The 20,944-nt window shown below is 38.8% G+C and overlaps 1 protein-coding gene across 6 annotated transcripts in view; it reads left to right on the forward strand.

Annotated features, from left to right (window-relative positions):
* Positions 1-478: 478 nt before the first annotated feature.
* ldb2a (LIM domain binding 2a) overlaps positions 479-20,944 on the forward strand; it is a 91,949-nt gene continuing 71,483 nt past the window's right edge. For 5 of the 6 annotated variants that reach the window (XM_039813707.1, XM_039813709.1, XM_039813710.1 and 2 more), the window contains exon 1: positions 479-755. In XM_039813707.1, coding sequence (XP_039669641.1) covers positions 624-755 — 132 coding nt within the window. In that variant the 5' untranslated portion in view covers positions 479-623. The remainder of the gene's footprint in view (positions 756-20,944) is intronic. The other variant, XM_039813708.1, reaches the window with a different exon arrangement.

The following is a 20,944-nucleotide window of genomic DNA, read 5'->3' on the forward strand; positions in this document are numbered from 1 at the left end:
ATAGCAACACATTTTCTTAAATACCAAATCGCTCTGATATGCCACAGACACAGACGGTGTTCTTTTTCTAGTCAATATTAAGCCTATCAGATCAGGCATTGTAACTGTTCTGAACACTGTTTACTATAGGGATCAATCACTTCATTTTTCATTTCATTATCACCTCTGATATGCTGAAACTATGATGTTGATTAATGAATATTAAATCAACAGACTTACAGTATGAATGCATGTAAATTAAAACAATGCATCTCTTAAAACACACAAAGAAGCACACACACATACACATGCACACAGAGATCTTACTTGAACTTTGCAAGAGTGCAAAACTGAGTGTAGGTCTTGAGGGAACAGGAAACGACTTCCCTCCTCCCCCTTCAATTTCTGCCCCTCCCCCTCCTCCCCTCTTCCCTCCTCTCCTCCTCTCCTCCCTCCTCCCTCCTCCCTCCTCCCTCCTCTCCCTCCTCCAGCACCACGCTATAGCAGCGAACTAGGCAGGCCAACTTGCAGAGTGCAGCTCAGCCTCAACAGCGGCTGCTTCCTACTGGGGGTCTTCGGAGAGCATCGCACTCCAATGTGCGCTGGATGTTGAAATTGCGCCGTGCGCCTCGCCAGGAGCCACCATGTCCAACTCAACCCACGACCCGTTCTACTCGTCTCCGTTCGGACCCTTCTACAGGAGACACTCGCCCTACGTGGTCCAGCCCGAGTATCGGATCTACGAGATGAACAAGCGGCTGCAGACGCGCACAGAGGTGAGCTGACCGGGGATAACTGCTGCACGGTCCCGTTTAGGTTGCGGTACCGGTGGAAGGGTAACGGGCTGTGGAGGTCCGGAGCGGGGAGGAGGGAAGGGATGTCGGGGCTGGAGAGAGAGAGTGAGAGAGATAGAGTAGAGGGGCTCGGGTCGGTATAAAGGTCTGTCAATCCGGTGGTGTGGATGTGATGTCAAAGTGCCAAACATTCCTGAGGTGAAAGTAAACAGGCTCCGGTGTTGTAGCCTACGCTGCAAGAAATATGCTCATCTGGAGTCATCTGTTTTAGTAGAAAAAATGAAGACGATATGTGGAAGAGATGCTTTCACGTGGCCAATTAAGTTTTTTTTTTAAATTCATAACTTAAGTGTCACCTAGTCTGATATGAGTTGAGTTATCCACCTGAAGTAGACAGGCTGCATAGAATGAGGCAAAGTAGCCTTTTAACTTGCTTTTAATTTATTTGCATATGCCTATTGCCTGTTTTTTTTTTATAAATATTTCCATATTATGTTTAGTTGGTTAAAAACAGCTACAGACCAACATGAATGTAGAGAGTTTGCCCGCTGTGGTGAAGTGTTTGTGGTGCCACTGCAAAAATAATGTAGGCTATGCCATGATTCATGAATCATCACTGTGTCTGATGATGAAGTTTTCTCAATGAAAGTGACCCTGATTGCAAAGTAAGATGATCATGATATAATTGCATGAGGATGAAATAATTTCAAGTCAGATTCGCTCAGCGAGTGTGGCGTACAGTGTCATTCAGACTAAACCTTTAGTGATCCCACTGCGAATTATATAGCAAGCATCTGTCTTCAGCATCTGTTCTGTGATCTCAAATGTGCAAATCTGCAGATAAGAAGTTCATCCAACATGTCAAGTTCTCCTCGAGAGGCATCTTTAAGAGAATAGAAGGCAGCAAAATGCAATAAAAAGCACCTTTTAGCAGCCTAAATGTTGACTTTTTAAACTATAAATGTTAGAGCTGCAACTAAGGATTATTTTCATTATGCATTAATCTACCAATTGTTTCTCATTTGATTACTTAATCATTTGGTCTAATAGAATGCCTGTTAAAATGCCCATCACAAGTTCAAAATGTCTTGATTAGTCTGACCTGCAGTCCAAAACCAAAAGGGTCTGACTTTACTTGCACAGAAGAATAAGAAAAACAGAAAATATTAACAATTGAGAAGCCAGAACCAGTGTTTTTATGCAATCTTTGCTTACTTTAAAATTAATCGTTTTTCAAAATAGGTGCAAATTAATTATCTATCAATCGGCTTATTGATTGATCGACAAGCTTTTGCAGCTCTGAATATCAATTTTTTTTGTGAGTTCTAGTTGCTGCCAAAGGCTTATGCTGGAATCTGATTCCCACTGATACATTAAAAACTGAGATGTTTTGGATAAATATATCATAATGAAATGATTTGATGTGAAATTGTGGCAGTCATTTTGGAAATCTGGTTTTAGAGCCAGGTTCCAGCTGAGTTACTGCAGCAGCTCGCAGAATGATGCTGACTTTCCTAAAGAGGAACTTGCAACTTTAAGCAGACCAAGGCAATGTTGCTGAGATGCCACAGCCCAGTCTGATGCATTATTCATACGGAGTGGTCCAAGCCCCAGTGGACCTCAACTCCCGTACCACACATACCCAGACAAAAAGTGCAATTACCATGCACACAAGCACAAACTCACACATATGCACATGTGCGTACACACACACACACACACACACTCATAGACACTCATAGACATGACAGGACATGTGCATGAGTGTTAACGTACCACCAGACATGTACACATGGATGAGTTCCATGATGCGAGCACACAAACAACAAACACACGTCATACAGACACACACATCAGTTTAAACCATTACCTTCATCTCCTCAGACTAAATTATATAATTGCATAATAATATAATTAGTTTTTGTTCCCGCTGGTGTTCATAGCATCTTCATGCTCCTCCTCATCATTTTTCTTTCTTTCTTCCGAGACAGGAATGTATCATACGTCTTCTCTTTAGCGATGTGGTTATTTTTTGAATTTAAAAAGCAGGTAGTGAATATAAGAGGTGGTGTCCTATAGCGGGAAAAAATAGATGCATTGAGTTTTTGCAATTTGTTTGCATCCAGATGTGGGAGACAGCTCTCAGTTCAAGCTTTTAACGAAATTATATAGTAATTATCCTTATGAATGCAAAACTGTAGCCATCAATTTACACAAACCTATTGCGTGTGAAAAAAAATATTTGAGGAAAAGGTAAAAGGATTGTAATCTGCTGCTAGTCCCTTAATGATGATGCGTTCCTGAAGGGGTCATTCTGCTGCTTCTTTTTTTTATCACTGAGCTGCTGCTTTAACATTCAGCTCACATTTAGAAACAAGACCATGTCAGTATCAGCACAGGGTCAGAACGATGTTGTTACAAAACAGGAAGTTTGGGATGTTTCTTGCACAAAAAAAAGAAATCTGGATTCTATTAGAAGAAAATAGCTGAATTGTCCTGGTGGATAGTTTCTTGAATATTTCATCAAGGTTTTGCTGCTAGCAGCTGTTGCAGATCTATATCCTTCTGTCTTTGATATAAACTGCTGGCAGTGAACTGATCTGTCATGGAAGTATCAGTTTGATTAACTCAACTTTGCAATTATATTACAATCTTAACACTTGTGTTTTGTTGAAATTGGCTTCACTTCCTCATTGTTCACCGCTGTATGTCTAAAAATGATAACAATAATTGCACAATCTTTTTTATTCTTTAAATTAAATCTTCTCCCTTTTCTTCTGATTTTATTTAAACCCAGTATGTAGAAAACTATTGAAGTGGTAAAGAAATGAGCATAAAGTATTGTTATTACACCAAATAAAGAAATATTTTATATTTTATATGTTATATGAGCTATACATGAACACATTTATTATTGCCAAAAAGTCCTTCACGGACAAAAATGTACAGTATGTTATCCTGCATTGTGATGTTACATATGACTAGACATGACTGACATTAGACTCCCTGTTAGACCTCAGATGAACAAACAGTTATAAAACTCCTAGAAGAGAAGTACAAATAGACTTATTTTGAGATCTGGGAGGATAATGCTGCCTACACCAACAACAATGCAAATCCATTGCATTTAACAATGTTTTACAGCTGACACAGCAATAACGCATCGTTTTCTGTTCTATCCTGTCAACGATTTGAAATCATGTTTATAAGCAATTCTCGTAAAAGTAGGAAAAGTCATGACGTACCAAGGTGATAAAACAACATCAAGTATGTTTTTTGGGCTGTAAGACGGAACGGAAATCCTTTTAGACATGTCATTATGAGCAGGGGCTTTTATTGTTTTAAAAAAGTGACCTACATACAGTAGAAGACAGAAAGTATATTGAACAAATCCAAAGAACATATAATAGTGAATTTGTCTGTTGGATTTTAGTGTGAAGAGACATATTAAATCCTTTCTTTGAATGGGTTTGTTTGTTGATATATTTTGTTGATCCAGTCAAAATGATTTCAAGCTTACGAATAGCGGTCTTGTCAGAATTATCACCCAAGTAAAGATGCTTAACACCGTGAAGGGACTTCCATTGTTAAGGATAAGAATGGCTCCGAGCGTACTTAATATCGGGCTTGTTGGCAGGCCGTCGAAACAAAATGACTCACTGCAGTTTGCATTTCCATCGCTCTGAGTAGTTTTTAAACTGACTCAGTATGACACCACCTTTTCGAAAAGTGTTGAAGGAGTCGACTGAAGTCACTCTTCTGTTAGAAATTCTTCCATTTGTCTTATTCATGAGTGTGCTTTTGAATTTGCTTGGCTGGTGGTGCAACTGCTGCTCGCACTGGCAGGCGCAGGACTCAAGGACTTGACACTTGGAGGAGACTTTCTTACCCCCAGAGGAAGCTATAGTCTGTACGAGTGTAAGTGACATCTATAGCAGAGGCTTTATGCAGTGAATCCTCTGGGAGTGAAATAACAAGTTAGAATTAGACAGAGACATGTTATTTAGATTTTATTCTTTTTGATTTAATATCTTAAAAACAGTATTGTTGCATGGACTGGAACTTTTAGTGGACAACCTTTGCAGCATCTCCTGTTGAGTCATTTTAAAAGCCAAAGAAATGAACTTTACCAGAAGAAAAATGACCATCAGAAGCTTTTGTGCCATTACAGACAGTTAAGATTCAATTTTGGTGGCGTTCAGTGCATTAGAGAGATTGTTTGACGGTGTTTTGTAGTTTACTTTTAGGTGGACACATTCTCTCATCTAAGTCTGTGTCATACAACCCCCAGAAAGAAAACAAGTGTGCCTGTAGGTAGTGGGAGCTGCAGTTTAGTATTGAGCTGCAACTAATTATTATTTTCATTGTCCATCAATCTGTTGATTACTTTCTCGATTTATCAGAAAATCGTGGAAATGTCCATTTCAGTTTCTTTGCGTCTGAGGTGAAGTCTTCAAATGTCTTGTTTTTGCAACCAACGATCCAAAACTCAAACATTTTCAGTTAACAATCATATAAAACAGAGAAAATCAGTGAATCCTCACATTAGAGAGACTGCAACCAGAGAATGTGTAAGAGTTTTCGCTTTAAAAATGACATAATTGATTAATTGTTTTTTAAACTAGTTGACTAATCGAATAATCAACTGATACTGACACTGATTTGCTATAGTGATGATGATATTAGGGCTGCATTTAATGGGTATTTTCATTAACGAATAATCTGCAGATTCTTTTTGTTTTCCAAGAATCATTTAATCAATAAAATGTCAAACAAATACTGAAAAGTCACTTTTCTTTCACAATCACAATTTCCTAATGCCAGAGGTGACGTCTTTTATTTGCCTCTCTTGTTCGACAAACACTCCAAAACCTAAAGATATTCAGTTTAGTGTGCCATAAAGTTAAGAAAAGCAGCACATCTTCACAATTGAGAAGAATTGTTTGGTATTTTTGTTTAAAAAAAAAAAAAACTACCTAAACGATTCATCGATTATCAAAAATGTTCTTTTAATCCGCTAATTGGTTAATCGACTAATTGTTTCAGCTTTACTAGTGGTGATAGTATGTGAAAAGGACAATGTCTCCCTTGGAGTTTGGGTTTGAATCACTAACACTGATGATTTAATGCTTTCAAATTCCAAAGATACATAGAATATGATATCATGTTGTCATTTTTAGGTTAAACTCTTCCTTCAAAACATGCTGAATGACTGTTTTCTGTAACAACCTTTTCACCTGCCGTGCACTCAGAAGCTCACATGAAAGTAAGAAGGAATAAAAACCGACACAAGTACTGTGTGCTTGCCTGGAATCAGCGCTCACCTTTGAACTGATAACTGTGCTGCAGCTTAAACAGTCCTGCTCCTGTGATGACTCAGGGTCTGTTTCTATCCCAACCTTATTACCTGCTCCATTCATACTTATTACCTGCCTGGTTGTATTTCTGCACCGGGCTGACTGCTATCCCATTACCTTCATTTTACACAAAGTGAACCCACGGTGACCTGGCAATCTAAACAGGCTTTGATGTGGATTTGAGGCTATGCATACGGTGTGACCACATTGTTTCTGTGCTGTCGCTCTGGGGCCATTGGCCTCGCCGTACGGAGGCAGCTGCAATGATTTGTGGGGGAATTTGACACTTAAGCGTATGCAAATGAGGCGGCGGATTAACATTCAGAGGAGGAGCTTGGTCGACCTCAGCCGGTGTAAGGCCATTAGCATAGAAGACATTAATATTCAGCAGAAGAGAGCGGGGACACAGAATAACACTGTAAGTAAAACTACATCACAGAGGGTGAAACAGAAGGAAAACAAAAGCATTTTTAATGGAGGCACCATAATAATACCCACAGGGCTGTATTCAGAAACCTCTCTGCTGCTGCTGCTGACAGTGGGTCTAATGGTCACACTCAGTGGATAGACATCCAATCAGTAACAGTGATTGGCAGGACATTCATTGGATTCTTGTGACTATTGCACATAGTTAGTCTCATTCTCATTATTCAAATGGGCCCACAAACCTGACTCATTGGCTCGACTGTGGAACTGGAGGAAGTGGAGTGTTCATTATGGCAAAATCCCTTGTTCCTGTCAGGGGCAAAGTGGATCTGTTCCCATCAGCTCTACGTGTCAGATTGACATGAATAGGCTTATGATGTAGAGGTCAAGTTAGCACTGAGCTGTGAGGTTCACAGACAGGGATTAAAGATGAGCCACCAAGACACTGAGAACACTCAAACGAAGTTTTTACTTCACAAGACGTTAGAACTGCAAATCATGATTTTCATCATTGATTAGTCTCAGTTATTGTTTGGTTTATAAAGTATCAGAAAACTGTAAAAGGTTTTTCAGAGACCACGCTGAGGTCTCCGAGATGCTGTAGTGTACCTTTTAACAGTGGTATCCAAACTAGAGCTGAAAAAGTTTAGTAAATTAATCAATTTGTCAATAGACAAAAACATCAAAAAATAAATAAAATGTAAAAACATAATGCCAAATTTTTTCCAGTTCCAGCTTGTCATTTGTGAGGAGTTTCTGTTTATTATCCCCTCAAAGCATCACAGGATTTGTGCAAAACTCTTCTTTCATAAAATGCGTAAAACTAAACTTCTACCAAACTGAGAAAAAAGGACTTCCTAAGATGTGTAAATACTTGGCAACACATTTTTTACAGTGTACGTGTGAAACTGGCTGAGAGTAATTACCAGAAAGGTGTTGAACATCACGGTGCCCTTATCTGAACCATTACTGCTGGATTTATCTACCATCAGGGAAAAGAAGCCACTGCAGAGATCACTGAAAGGCTTTTCATGTGTCATGACTGAGTTTTTTAATGATGTAAAGCTGAACAAAAGGCTTTAAAATCAATTAATCAACTATTTAAAAAAGCATGTTAAGCATATAGTATTTGTGGGTTAGAGTTAGGATTAGGGTTAGGGTTAGGGCAGAGTGTCTTCTTGTCTTAAAGATGTTTAGATGTTAATGCCTGTTTTCTGTTAAAAGCAGCCTCAGGGACACAGGCTATCTCCACTAAGCTGGATATGATTGGACAGTGTTGATTTTTACAGCATCCATTCAATTATCAAATACATTTAATCAAAAATCATAATTTATGCTCCATGCCACTAATGAAACAAAACAAAACAAAAAATGGTGTCCTAAATAAGTCTATAGCGTTTGTTATTTACTCTGCCCGGACTGACTAAACAGCATTATTATTTATTTCTCTACCGACCGAGTCTCTGATATGTGTTGTTTTTATGATTCATAGACTTATTGACAATGAACAGACTTCTGCTTTTGTAGACACGTAAAACGTCGCTCGGAGCTCTTGCATTAAAACCAAGAACATTTTATTTTTTCATAATACTGCCAGTCACTGAAAGGACTGAATCACATTAGCTTCTGCGTCCTTTAGTTAACTTCCTGCCTGCATCCCCCTTGCCAAATTAAAGAATAATGCTGCTAGAAGGTGAGTGGACAGGCTGATAGTTTTGAAAAGAAGGGAAAATAAGTAACCTTATCCTGTGGTCATTACTGTTAACTTAGTTGAGTACATTTGGGCTGTTTATTAATTAATTCCTTATAAAGCTCTTTTGTGTAAAATCATTGAATATAGACAGTCAGGACAAAAAACGTTTTGAGATTAATTCAGTCTAGGAAAACTGAATATTCTGCCCTGATTAACATACAATATAACAGCACAGTTAAACACTATCCAATCTTTTTCCAAGTTATGAGTCACATTAACAGACCACGGTGATAGACAACTTTATTTATCGCCAAAAGGGAAAACAAGACTGGTGGCCCATGCACAAACAACAACAACAACAACAAGAGACGCAAGTCACACATACGAAAGACATACAGTCACAACAATAGTAACACTTAACCGCAAGTGTGGCTCAGGAGCCTGCAGAGCTTCCAAGTTAAAAAACAACGTCTTTAAAGCAGCTTTAATCAATATTTTTTATAATAACGTCTTTAAAGCAGCTTTAATCAATATTTTTTATAATAATAATGTATGAAATGACCATATGAAAGGGGTTGCTTGCAGTGATGAACCTGCATTGGCATCCAAATCTGCAGCTCCCCTCAGATTTACAGTGCTTTATAGTGAGTTTTAACTCATTTTTTAGCTGTCTGGCCCGTAACTTTACTGTTCTGGTTCACTCTCATAACGTAATTTTTGGCTGCAGCAGGCATTTGTTTTCAGAGAAAAATCTCCAAAAATAGACATAGAGGAGCATTTAGCAGCTAAAGAGTGAGATATTTCCCTCAAGAGTTGGTAGAGACCAAAAACAGAGCTAAAAGAGAGCAAATATTAGACTTACATTCATCAGGTGAACAGAAACACGACTCCAAATAAACGATATTGCTGCTCAGTAACTGCTGTTTGTGTAAATAGGCAACTAATTTGTTCACGATGTCAACTTGAAGATGATGATCTGTCAATGTTTCCGCTGTAATAACCATTAAAGGCAAATAAACACATCTACTACAGTAGAGACATTAAAAAAGCTATATGATCTCCTCCAATATGTATATTTGATATGACACATTCTCATGTCACTTTGTTCAATAATGTCACACTGTACATGGGATGCTCTGAGAGGATGTTCCCAAGAAAATCATACGAAGAAAACAAAACAAAACAAGGCCTATGGTCAAACAATGAGCGTCAGTCACATCCAGCAGGATGCTTTGACAATAGACCCACCTTTTTCCTGGCCCTTTCCCATGGTTCCTTCCAGGCTGCACTGTCGCTCAGATAACAGAGGAGACAGAAGGGCCTGCAGTCCGTCTATGTCCTGTTGTTCTCTCCTCCCCGATGTGGTTAGAGAGTCTGTCCCGAAACAAAGAGGTCACAGGTTGGATCTTTGCTGTAGTCGATGTGTTAAAGGGTCTTTGAATAAGATGCTAAAACTGGCCTTGAGGATTGTTTTGCTTTTTAAAATGAGTTATGTGTCCCATGTTATAAAACACAATGAATGAAAACTGCAGTTTAAAACAGTAAGTACATTCCTACCTTTTACTGCAGCTCTTTCTTTTGGACAAGTCCTAAAAATTAAGCAATTACAAATTTGTTTTGTTAGGTTAAGTTTAGGCACTACTTAGATTTAGAAAAAAATGGTGGTTTGGCTCAAAATTACTGCTTCATTAAGGTTAGGGCACCTTCGTCGTCTTGGTTACAATAATAACCACATGTTTGAGGTTAGGGACCGACTGCAGTCATGTTTAAAAGAAACCAACGTTGACTGTGATTGGAAATAGGAAACGAACAGCGGTCTCCCCGTGTTAAAGTCTGATGTTTTATTGACCCATCCATCATCCACCTGAATGTAAACATGTGTTTTGGGGGGGAATTTGCTGAAGCGACCAATGTTGTCATGTTTCTTGGGGGAACAGCCTCATTTTAAGCACTTTATTGTTCTATATATCTTTGCCAAGACTTGTTTGAAGTATTGTCTGCTTCTGCCCTACTTAGGCAAGTTTTTTTAGTAATAGTTCTGGGATGTACTGTATCTCTATATTTTATTTAGTTTGTTTCTAAATTAAGTAATGCCAAACTACTGATGTGCAGGAACTTTTTTGTCAAGAATATTATAACGTTTAGTTTATTCATGTTTCATGTTCTGTATTCTGTCCTAATCTGTCCATTATCCTGTACCTTTCCTTTGCGGTCTTCTACTCTTAAATTGACTGGAAATGGGGTGGACTTCATTTCCATACAGTCCCACAATAAGCTAGTCAATTACTTCAGTCTTTTAAAATTGACTGGCCTTTTGGATGACACCAAGCTTGTAGAAAACAGAGTAACTTGGGCTGTATACTTAGCTGAAATATATTGTAATATTTCATCATTGACCAAAAAAACCCCAGTTCAGCACTGGATACAGTGAACACGAAGGAGACATACTGTACTTCAGGTTAGTTACACCGGGAGCCAGCCTCTGCTCTGTGCTAGTTTCTGGCTGTTTCATCATGTTGCTGATCAGCTGTTTAAGTGAACTATTCTGAATAAATAGGGAATGGACTACAGAATATTACTAGTCAAGGAAGCTTTATTTATATAGCACATTTCAACCACAAGGCAATTCAAAGTGCTTTACATAAAACATTAAAGAGCAGTTACAAACATTCATTAAAGAGAATATAAAAGCAGGTAAAATAAAATTGGACAGGTATAGAATACAAGAATAAAAGTTACAGTGCAGTGTAAGAAATGAACAATAAATCGACCAGCATCAAAAACAAAGGTCTTCAGCCTTGATTTAAAAGAACTGAGAGTTGCAGCGGACCTGCAGTTTTCTGGGTGTTTGTTCCAAATATGTGGTGCATAAAAACCAAACCCTTCTTGATTAGATCTGACTCTGGGGACAGAAAGCAGACCTGTCCCCAATGACCTGAGAGGTCTGGATAGTTCATAATGTAGCAGCAGATCAGAAATGTATTTTTGCCCTAAACCGTTCAGTGCTTTATGAACCTACAGTTGTATTTTTAAATCAATTATTTTGCTTACTGATTTTTTTATTTTATTTTTTTTATGTACATTCATTCCGAAAACACTGAGCACTTGTCCTTGTACTTGTACTTGATCTTAAAAAAAGTGCTATCAGTGCATCCCAAATTATGTAGATATAATTATTGTAACAATGGGAAAAAAAACATCAAGACTATAAAGGTTATCAGATGAGTCAAAAATAAACATCAGTAAATTCAACATTATAGGATATTTTCATATTACTTTTTTCTTTACAAATCAGTTGATAAAATAAATTAAAACTGAGTCTATTTTACTCCTATCTTTATAGTTTGCTCTAGGCTGGGTAAACCCTGATGAACTTCCGGCAAATTTGAGATTTGCTCTGCAAGTCAGTCTGGCGAAGAGCCCATTCAAACCCATTTCCAATGTCCCCAAAATCGAGGCACCTATCACAACCGCTGAGGCGACGATAGCGCAGCGACGGCGAGCAGCTTTTTGTTTACATTCAACATGACAGCTACCGAAGCGCAGCGTCACCCTGATCGTTGGTCTGATTGGTTGAAGGACTATCCAATTGCGCCCAGAGGCATTTGAGCGGCGTCCGTTGGTGACGCCCCCTTTGGAAATAAACTTTCCCCAGACCCTTCTCAGTTACAACTGAGAAGGGTCTGGTGTCAACCAGGCTAAATTTGCTCATTTCACAGTTTAAAATGCATGCAAAAATGAACATTTAAAAACAATAAAGTTCCAATATTCAGCAGAAAAACAACAAAACAAATTACACGAATGAAAATATTGTGTTACATTTTTGTACTATATCATTCGGACCCGTTCATGAGAATGCATTGATACAGTAGATAAGCAACAGGCGAGGATGTGTTTAAAGTATAGGAGCTAACTAGTGACATTACGACAGAGCACATTCACCTAAACTGAATAATATCTGAGGATGTAATGAATTCAGTATTGATCAAAGTTCTGGTTAGACGGTTGGAGGAAATGGGCCATGATTGTTGATTGTTTATTCCAGTCTAAATAGCTCAGCAGTGGGGAATACAGGCTGGATAGGTAGAATTAGTGTTAGTGTGTCCAAGTCAGAGCCCAAATCCTCACCTTCCTTCTGATTTTAATTTCTCATGGGGGCTGTAAATAATTTGAAATGGTCATGCATGCATTTTGTTGTTTTATTATTTTCCTCCTTATTGATGTTTGCTGTCACTTAACATGGTGCCCTAATCCTGTATCTCTGCTGGTGCATATTGACTTATTTTTGTTTCTTTTCATTGAGGTGAGACGCTTTTTAAGATGCCTCAGTGTTAATTGAACCAGAACTGAACCAAATTCAGTTTTTTATGTGTAGAGCTGGAACTATGTTTTGATTATTCATTTAATTAATGTATAAAATGTCAGATTCTAAAAGTGATATCTTCAGAAAGACTGTTTTGTCTGACTAACAGTCCAAAACCAATATATATTGAATTTACAATCATACAAAACAAAGAAAAGCAGCAAATCCTCTTATCGAGTGTTTCCCAAGGTGGAGGTCAGGACCCCTCAAGGGGGTCAGAAGATAAATCTGAGGGGTCACCAGATGATTAACAAGTTAGGAACATTATTCTGATTCATAAAAGTATCTTTATGTTCAGGAAATGTATGTTTGCTTTCTTGTGAAATCATAACATATAATATAATATAATTTAGTGCGTTAAGCCTCAGAGAGTTTTCCAATTTTAAACAATCTAAAAGGGTAAAAAAAAAAAAAAAAAAAATCATATTTTGCTTTTTTGAAGAGCTCACACCTCTTGAGGTTGAAGTTAATTTTCTATCTTTCTAACAGGTCGCAATGCAAAAGGTTCTGCCGTTTTGAATAATTTTTTGGAATTTAGCTGAAGCCTTCAGCAAGTCCCGCTTCAGTCAGTCAGTGTGTGTATTGATCAAGGGCACTTCATCAGGACAGTGATATTACTGCTGTTGTGGGGATCAATCCTGCAACCTTCTGAGTAAAAGCCAACACTGCTGAATGTATCCTGCGGTCTTTGTAGCAGCACCTCTTCATGCATGTTTCCTGCATTAAAACAGCAGACAAACAACTTCTGTGTATTAACCTCGACCTTAAATCTAAAAAGATCATCACTGCAGTATTCTGTACAAAATAAACACCCAGACATGGTGGCCCATGGAACAAAACGTAACCACACATGCAGGTACTGTTTCTACTAAAGGGTCCTTAGGATGACAAAGTACTTTAGACTACATGCAACACCACTTTAATCATGTCAGACTCAGTGCACACTAATGTTTGATATCAGCGCAGGTTTATCCTCCAGGGTCTTAAGTGTTTTTATATAATGCAAACTTAACATGTTTCTGCATTTGGCTACCTTACAGCCACCAGCCAAACATTATGCAAATGAGGACAAATGAATGCAGAAAGGGAGGGGGAAATAGTCATTGCCCTTGAACAGCCACTGCACATTCACCAGGAATGAACTTTCTTATACAAATTAAGTCAGTGAAGAAGTTCCCACATTTAATTGCATGTCTGCCAATTCCCATTCTTTTCTTTTTTTAGTGTCAGAAGTTACAAGCAGCAGTCACAGATCACATGCTTGTGTTGCAGTATAGTTAAACAGCAGCAACAGTTGCAAATCCTCAAATTTAAATTGCTGAATCCAGCAAATGTTTTTATTTTACTTGTTAAATAACTTAAATGATCAATTATCAAAATTGTTGTCCGATTCAAATATCCGTCGATCGACTTATCTATGAATCAAGTAATTGTTTTAGCAACTGAATTAAATGCCAAAACATTTTTAATATTCTTTCATTTGTATTTCAATTTGAATGAGCTTTCTAGATTGACTCTAATGATGTGAATACCTTTATCATGGACATTTCAGATGTCAAGGTGCTGTCACAAAAATTAAGATAATCACAGTCGTGCACATGAAGTGTGACTTTCTCTAAAACATAGCTTTAATTGACTTCGATTTCATAAATGTGTCATCCCTCAATGGCCTTCACCAAACAATCAAACAAAAGCTACCTTGGTAAATATCCTTTCGAAACATCTAGAGAGTCTTTGGTTCTGTTAAATTGTTATGCTCCCCAATAACCTGAAGCTCTTTGAATCTCTCAGCACAGTAAAACTTCCTTGGCCCACCAGTCAGCCGGGCTATATGCTATTCAGGAGCTGAATGGGGATTCAGACATTGGTAATTCTCCAAGGTCAGGCCCCAGACACACCTACACTCTTGGAGGCTTTTCTGCCACAAGAGGCTGGAAGCAACGGCGAAAAAAAATACAGACTAACAAACGCTTGCTGGGAAAAATGGTTCATGTAAAACATAGATTTTGGGGCTTTATGGACTGTTAGAAAAGGTAGAGTGAGGGAAGAAAACTGGTCTTCTTTTGTATGGTTGCGTGAAGTGTGAATGGACGCAATATACAGTGCCTTGCGAAAGTATTCGGCCCCCTTGAACTTTTCGACCTTTTGCCACATTTCAGGCTTCAAACATAAAGATATAAAACTGTAATTTTTTGTGAAGAATCAACAACAAGTGGGACACAATCATGAAGTGGAACGAAATTTATTGGATATTTCAAACTTTTTTAACAAATAAAAAACTGAAAAATTGGACGTGCAAAATTATTCAGCCCCTTTACTTTCAGTGCAGCAAACTCTCTCCAGAAGTTCAGTGAGGATCTCTGAATGATCCAAGGTTGACCTAAATGACTAATGATGATAAATAGAATCCAGCTGTGTGTAATCAAGTCTCCGTATAAATGCACCTGCTCTGTGATAGTCTCAGAGGTCCGTGTAAAGCGCAGAGAGCATCATGAAGAACAAGGAACACATCAGGCTGGTCCGCGATACTGTTGTGGAGAAGTTTAAAGCCGGATTTTGATACAAAAATATTTCCCAAGCTTTAAACATCCCAAGGAGCACTGTGCAAGCGATAATATTGAAATGGAAGGAGTATCAGACCACTGCAAATCTACGAAGACCCGGCCGTCCCTCTAAACTTTCAGCTCATACAAGGAGTAGACTGATCAGAGATGCAGCCAAGAGGCCCATGATCACTCTGGATGAACTGCAGAGATCTACAGCTGAGGTGGGAGACTCTGTCCATAGGACAACAATCAGTCGTATACTGCACAAATCTGGCCTTTATGGAAGAGTGGCAAGAAGAAAGCCATTTCTTAAAGATATCCATAAAAAGTGTCGTTTAAAGTTTGCCACAAGCCACCGGGGAGACACACCAAACATGTGGAAGAAGGTGCTGTGGTCAGATGAAACCAAAATCGAACTTTTTGGCAACAATGCAAAATGTTATGTTTGGCGTAAAAGCAACACAGCTCATCACCCTGAACACACCATCCCCACTGTCAAACATGGTGGTGGCAGCATCATGGTTTGGGCCTGCTTTTCTTCAGCAGGGACAGGGAAGATGGTTAAAATTGATGGGAAGATGGATGGAGCCAAATAACGGACCATTCTGGAAGAAAACCTGATGGAGTCTGCAAAAGACCTGAGACTGGGATGGAGATTTGTCTTCCAACAAGACAATGATCCAGAACATAAAGCAAAATCTACAATGGAATGGTTCACAAATAAACATATCCAGGTGTTCGAATGGCCAAGTCAAAGTCCAGACCTGAATCCAATCGAGAATCTGTGGAAAGAACTGAAAACTGCTGTTCACAAACGCTCTCCATCCAACCTCACTGAGCTCGAGCTGTTTTGCAAGGAGGAATGGGCAAAAATGTCAGTCTCTCGATGTGCAAAACTGATAGAGACATACCCCAAGCGACTTACAGCTGTAATCGCAGCAAAAGGTGGTGCTACAAAGTATTAACTTAAGGGGGCTGAATAATTTTGCACGCCCAATTTTTCAGTTTTTTATTTGTTAAAAAAGTTTGAAATATCCAATAAATTTTGTTCCACTTCATGATTGTGTCCCACTTGTTGTTGATTCTTCACAAAAAATTACAGTTTTATATCTCTATGTTTGAAGCCTGAAATGTGGCAAAAGGTCGAAAAGTTCAAGGGGGCCGAATACTTTCGCAAGGCACTGTATGCAGTAAAGAAAGATGTATGTACTGCATACATACATATGCACGAGTATATTTGTGTATAGATGCATATGTACAGTAGAAAGGGTTTTGTATAGATGGATATACCGCACAAAGAGGTGTTGTGCGTTTTTATACACAGTAAAACTTCTCTGTGTGTTTTCTTTTGCCACATTGTGTCATCTGCTTATCCATTCTGTATGGACATTTCTATATGCGTGGACTTAACCCTCAGCTCTGTTGCTATTTACTGAGGATCCTCCCTATGCTGTCCCTCCAATCCTCTGGATTTCCTGTAAATCCCCAGGGTCTGGCCAGCACTGGTGATTTGTGGTTGGCTAGTGGGCAATTGACACATTGATAAATCCCCCTCAGATGGGGTGCGATCCGTTTGAATCAATAGAGCCTTATCGGCTGATGGCTGTCACGGCTGCGACCATGTCGGTTCACCTCTGGTTCCTCAGAGTCGGCCTGATTTGTAGTATTTGACAACAAACATCGTCGCGCCACGTGGTTCGTCAGAGAGTCCAGAGGCGTAAATGAAGGCAGGACGTTGTCTGTCAGTGAGCAGCTGCAGAGAGGATGGGAGACAGACAGAGAGAGGGAGGTGGATACAAAGAGAGACAGGCAGAGATAAAACAAAAAAAGGCTGATTTTTTTAACCTTCTTTGAATATGTCTCATTTACAATTTTATAACTTGCTACCAATGACAGAATAAAAGTAGAGCTCCTAACATTTCCTGCAGTAGTCGAGGGATTGAAATTGAAGACAACATCCACCGCACCATGAGCATTCAGTGTGGCTTGTTCAGCTTCAGCCAGAGGATTCATATGGCTTGTGTCCACTGGCCAGGCTTAAGCTGTTCTCCGGCCCGTCTGGCTCAGATCCAGCTTCTCCTCTGTCTTTAGAGCCAAGCCAAACCTTGCCAGTCCACCGGCTCAGCAAGCCACGTTTTACAACTTGGCGAGACACTGGCCAAAACCTGCCCAAAAGCTCCAGTTTGGAGGATTAATGGTTACTGATTCTAAATAGCATCCCCTGCATATAATAGAACAGTTCTGGGCAACATTTATCTTTATTAGCTAGAGCTACTAAATGCATATTTAATTTACAAAACAAGTGTTTTGGAGAATGGCAATAAAACTGTCAAGTGCAATTTGTTTAATTGTTGTAAAACTAAATGCTATCCATGTTGCATGAAATGTGCTTGTTATTTTTTGATTTCTCTGTTTCTCTGTTGTCTGGGTAGGGGGCTTTTCAACAGAGACACAAACTAACCAGATCATATGGTTTGACCCTGCTGTCAACTCTGCTCTTTGAGAAATACATGCCCCATTTTGGGTGGTTATAGGCCTGAGCCAAATATCAGTAGGCTGCCAAAATATAACTATATTGAGTTAAAAGGGGAAACAAATTTTTTGTAAAAAGGTTAAGTTTCAGAAAGATGTTTGAAAACAGAGTGGGACGGGAACAGAGATACAAACAATTAAAATAATAGTAAAATGTAGTCTAATAAAGAAACCACATTTGAAGTCAATGTTGGAGTGAAACACTGCTTGCATCTGAATGTGGGGGAGGGTAACTAACCCTCTTCTGTTAAACTGAATATTTAAAGAAGGCAGTATTCTGTAAAAGAAGAGAAGTTGGAGCTTAAGTAAAACACAGTTCATCAAAACAGCAAGAGGAAGCTTAATGAAGAGTCTTTAGAGTGATGGGAGACCTCAGGATGACAGCACTCGGAAAATTCATCTCCAACGCTAAATCCAGGCAGTTTATGTCAAATTGGGGATCACACTCATGTGAATTCACACTCACTTCATGTCATGAAATCCTCTAACTTGATTTAGCAGCAGGGAAAGTTCAGGTGGAATACTTTCTGGCACCAGAAAAGAAATGTAACGGGTCAACTTCAAGGATAAAACTTAAGTGGTAAACCTATTCTGTGTTTTTCTTTAACAAATGCCATAAAAACCTAGTCTGGCTATCACCAGACCAAGCTCAATCTTTTGAGATTGAACAGGGCGAAATCAAATCGCCGGCAGATCGGGCTGGGTTTACCCAGTCTAATGAAAACCAAAACCAACAATAAATGCCTTCCATTAGGGACTGTTCGTTATTTATTTCAGGGGCCACCGGAGGAGTTTTGGGACCTTCAGTCAAAATAGACATGACATTCCCCTTGCCAGTAATAATTTTTCTATGACCCTCCAAAACGATTTGGAAAAAAGGCATGACCCTCCCCCAACAATTTATCAATACCTTCTGCACTGGTTTGCGCTTGGCAAAGATATACAGATTCCCTTTGTTTTTCACAGCAATGACACACGTGATCAAACCTCTGCATTCTCATCTGATGCATCACACTCCTCTGTTATGGTGGTTACTCCTCTAGTAAACTAGTATTCACATGAAATAAAACAATAAAACATTGAGACCATTCAGCAAAGCACTCTGGGTAACATTCAACACACAAACTGGTTGCTATGGACTCGTCACTAGGCTTCCTCCACTTCGCTGTTTAAACAAAGTGGAATAAACGTAAGTCCAAATCTACACAAAACCCGCAATCAATTAGTAAGCTGACATCAAATGTGGCATTTAGGAAACCTTTATTGCAACCTTGGCACGGTGAGATGTCCAGACTAGCAACATTCATTTTTGTTTTTTGCGTCCTCCTGCTCTCATCGTCAGCCAGGAAATATTTTTTTAATTAAAGCAGTATATGAAATCAGATGTATTACCTACCACCATATAGTTGTTTTGTGTTATTTAGCTAAGATATTTATAATTAATAATATTACTGAGAGCTACATGGATAAATATGCACCAAAACAAGCCACTTTGAAATTTTGCTGTTTCTATGAATACAAAAGTTGGGTGACCCCTCCCCCCTCTGGACTAAAACATGTTGGATGACCCTCCCCTCAACAAAGAATAAAAAGACCTTTTCCTCCGGTGGTCCATTCCATAAATATGGAACGGTCCCTTAACAAATATTGTCTTGTTGAGTATCCAAAGCCTGATATATCTTATTATCCTGTGCCATGATTAGTGGTGGAGGACATTCTTCAGGCTTTACTTAAGTAAAAGTAGTGATACCACACTATAGAAATACTCCATTACAATTTAGGTCCTGCATTCAAAGCTGGAGCTAATTTTAACTGCTTCATGCTTAACCATGTTAAGGTTAGGGTTAGGGGTAGGGGTATGGTAGCACAGGTGGTTTAGCAGGTTCATAATTTATTAAGGACATTGTATGGGGTATTTGGGACACTAAACTGCACGTATGTTAAAACTAGTTGAAGGAGCAGAGTATAGAAGATAAGCTGTACAGAACAGGGTCGTCATTGAGATCTCAAAGAGGTGCTGTGTGTGTGTGTGTGTGTGTGTGTGTGTGTAGTGTCTCGTTCACACTTGACTGTCAATCCCAGGAGTTTCCGCCACCCTCATGATGCTGGATTATGGGCTGAACTCTGAATGTGGAGAGTATCAAAATCAGTCCCTTCTTCGGTAGTCTCTTCTGAAATAGATGTATTCATATGAAACAGACACCACACACATGCTGGCAGTTCGCACCTGCTGATTCTCACAGTATGACACAGTTAGTCAAACACACACAGACACACACGGCAGCTCATGCATTCTGTTCCCAGTGGACAGCTGGCCATGCAGTGATACTTGTACATACACAGAGATACACTGGCATGTTTCCACATTAATTTGTTGTACAGTGAGGATGAGTGAACTGTTCAGTCATTTAAGCAATTACACCGATTGACCTAATGTGAGCGCTATAATTGCTGGTCAACATTTTCATAACAATACATTTTTGACACAGCTGGTCCAGTTTTTGATGAAACTTGTACCATTGACACAGTTGGCTCAGTGTTACGGTGCTGAAGTTTTTAAGAGTAATCTTGTTGAAGTGAAAAAGATGGTCAACCTTTTCAAACATTAAAAGGCAATAACTGTTGTACTACTGCTTTATCTTTTATTTTATGTTTCACAAAACTTTATTCAAATATTCCATTACAGTTTTATTTAATCAACAACAATGTTGATTACCAATTTTATGAATAAAAAGAAAAGAAAGAAGAAAAGATACAACATTGAGAAACAAAGGAATACATTTGCTGCCTTCAGCTTCTCCAATGTGAGGATTCACACATCATTGTACATTTATAGCAATATATTTGGGGTTTTGGACACGTGGTTGAACAAAACAAGCAAGATATCATCTTGGACTCTGGGGACCAAATGATTAAACAATTAATCAAAAAGACATTCACAAGATAAATTGATTATGAAAATAATCATTGCAGCCTGTCTTGAAAGAAGGATCTTGTTACAGTTTCCATAATCATTTGTGGGGAATGATGTTTATTTGGACAAAATTGATTTTTTGGAATACAAATATTAGATTTAAAATAAAAAATGTAAACATATTTGAAAACTGTTCTTTACAATTAATCTGCACTTGATCTTTCTACAGTCTTCCAAAATGTTGAAAACTCCACTCAGTCTCAGTTCAGTCTGTAGTTCCCAGTTCAGCTGATTGGATTGCCATCCAAAAGACCTCTCCACTAACTCATGGTCACCTATT

The sequence above is a fragment of the Perca fluviatilis genome, chromosome 10 (genome assembly GCF_010015445.1).
Source record: "Perca fluviatilis chromosome 10, GENO_Pfluv_1.0, whole genome shotgun sequence".
Taxonomy (NCBI): domain Eukaryota; kingdom Metazoa; phylum Chordata; class Actinopteri; order Perciformes; family Percidae; genus Perca; species Perca fluviatilis.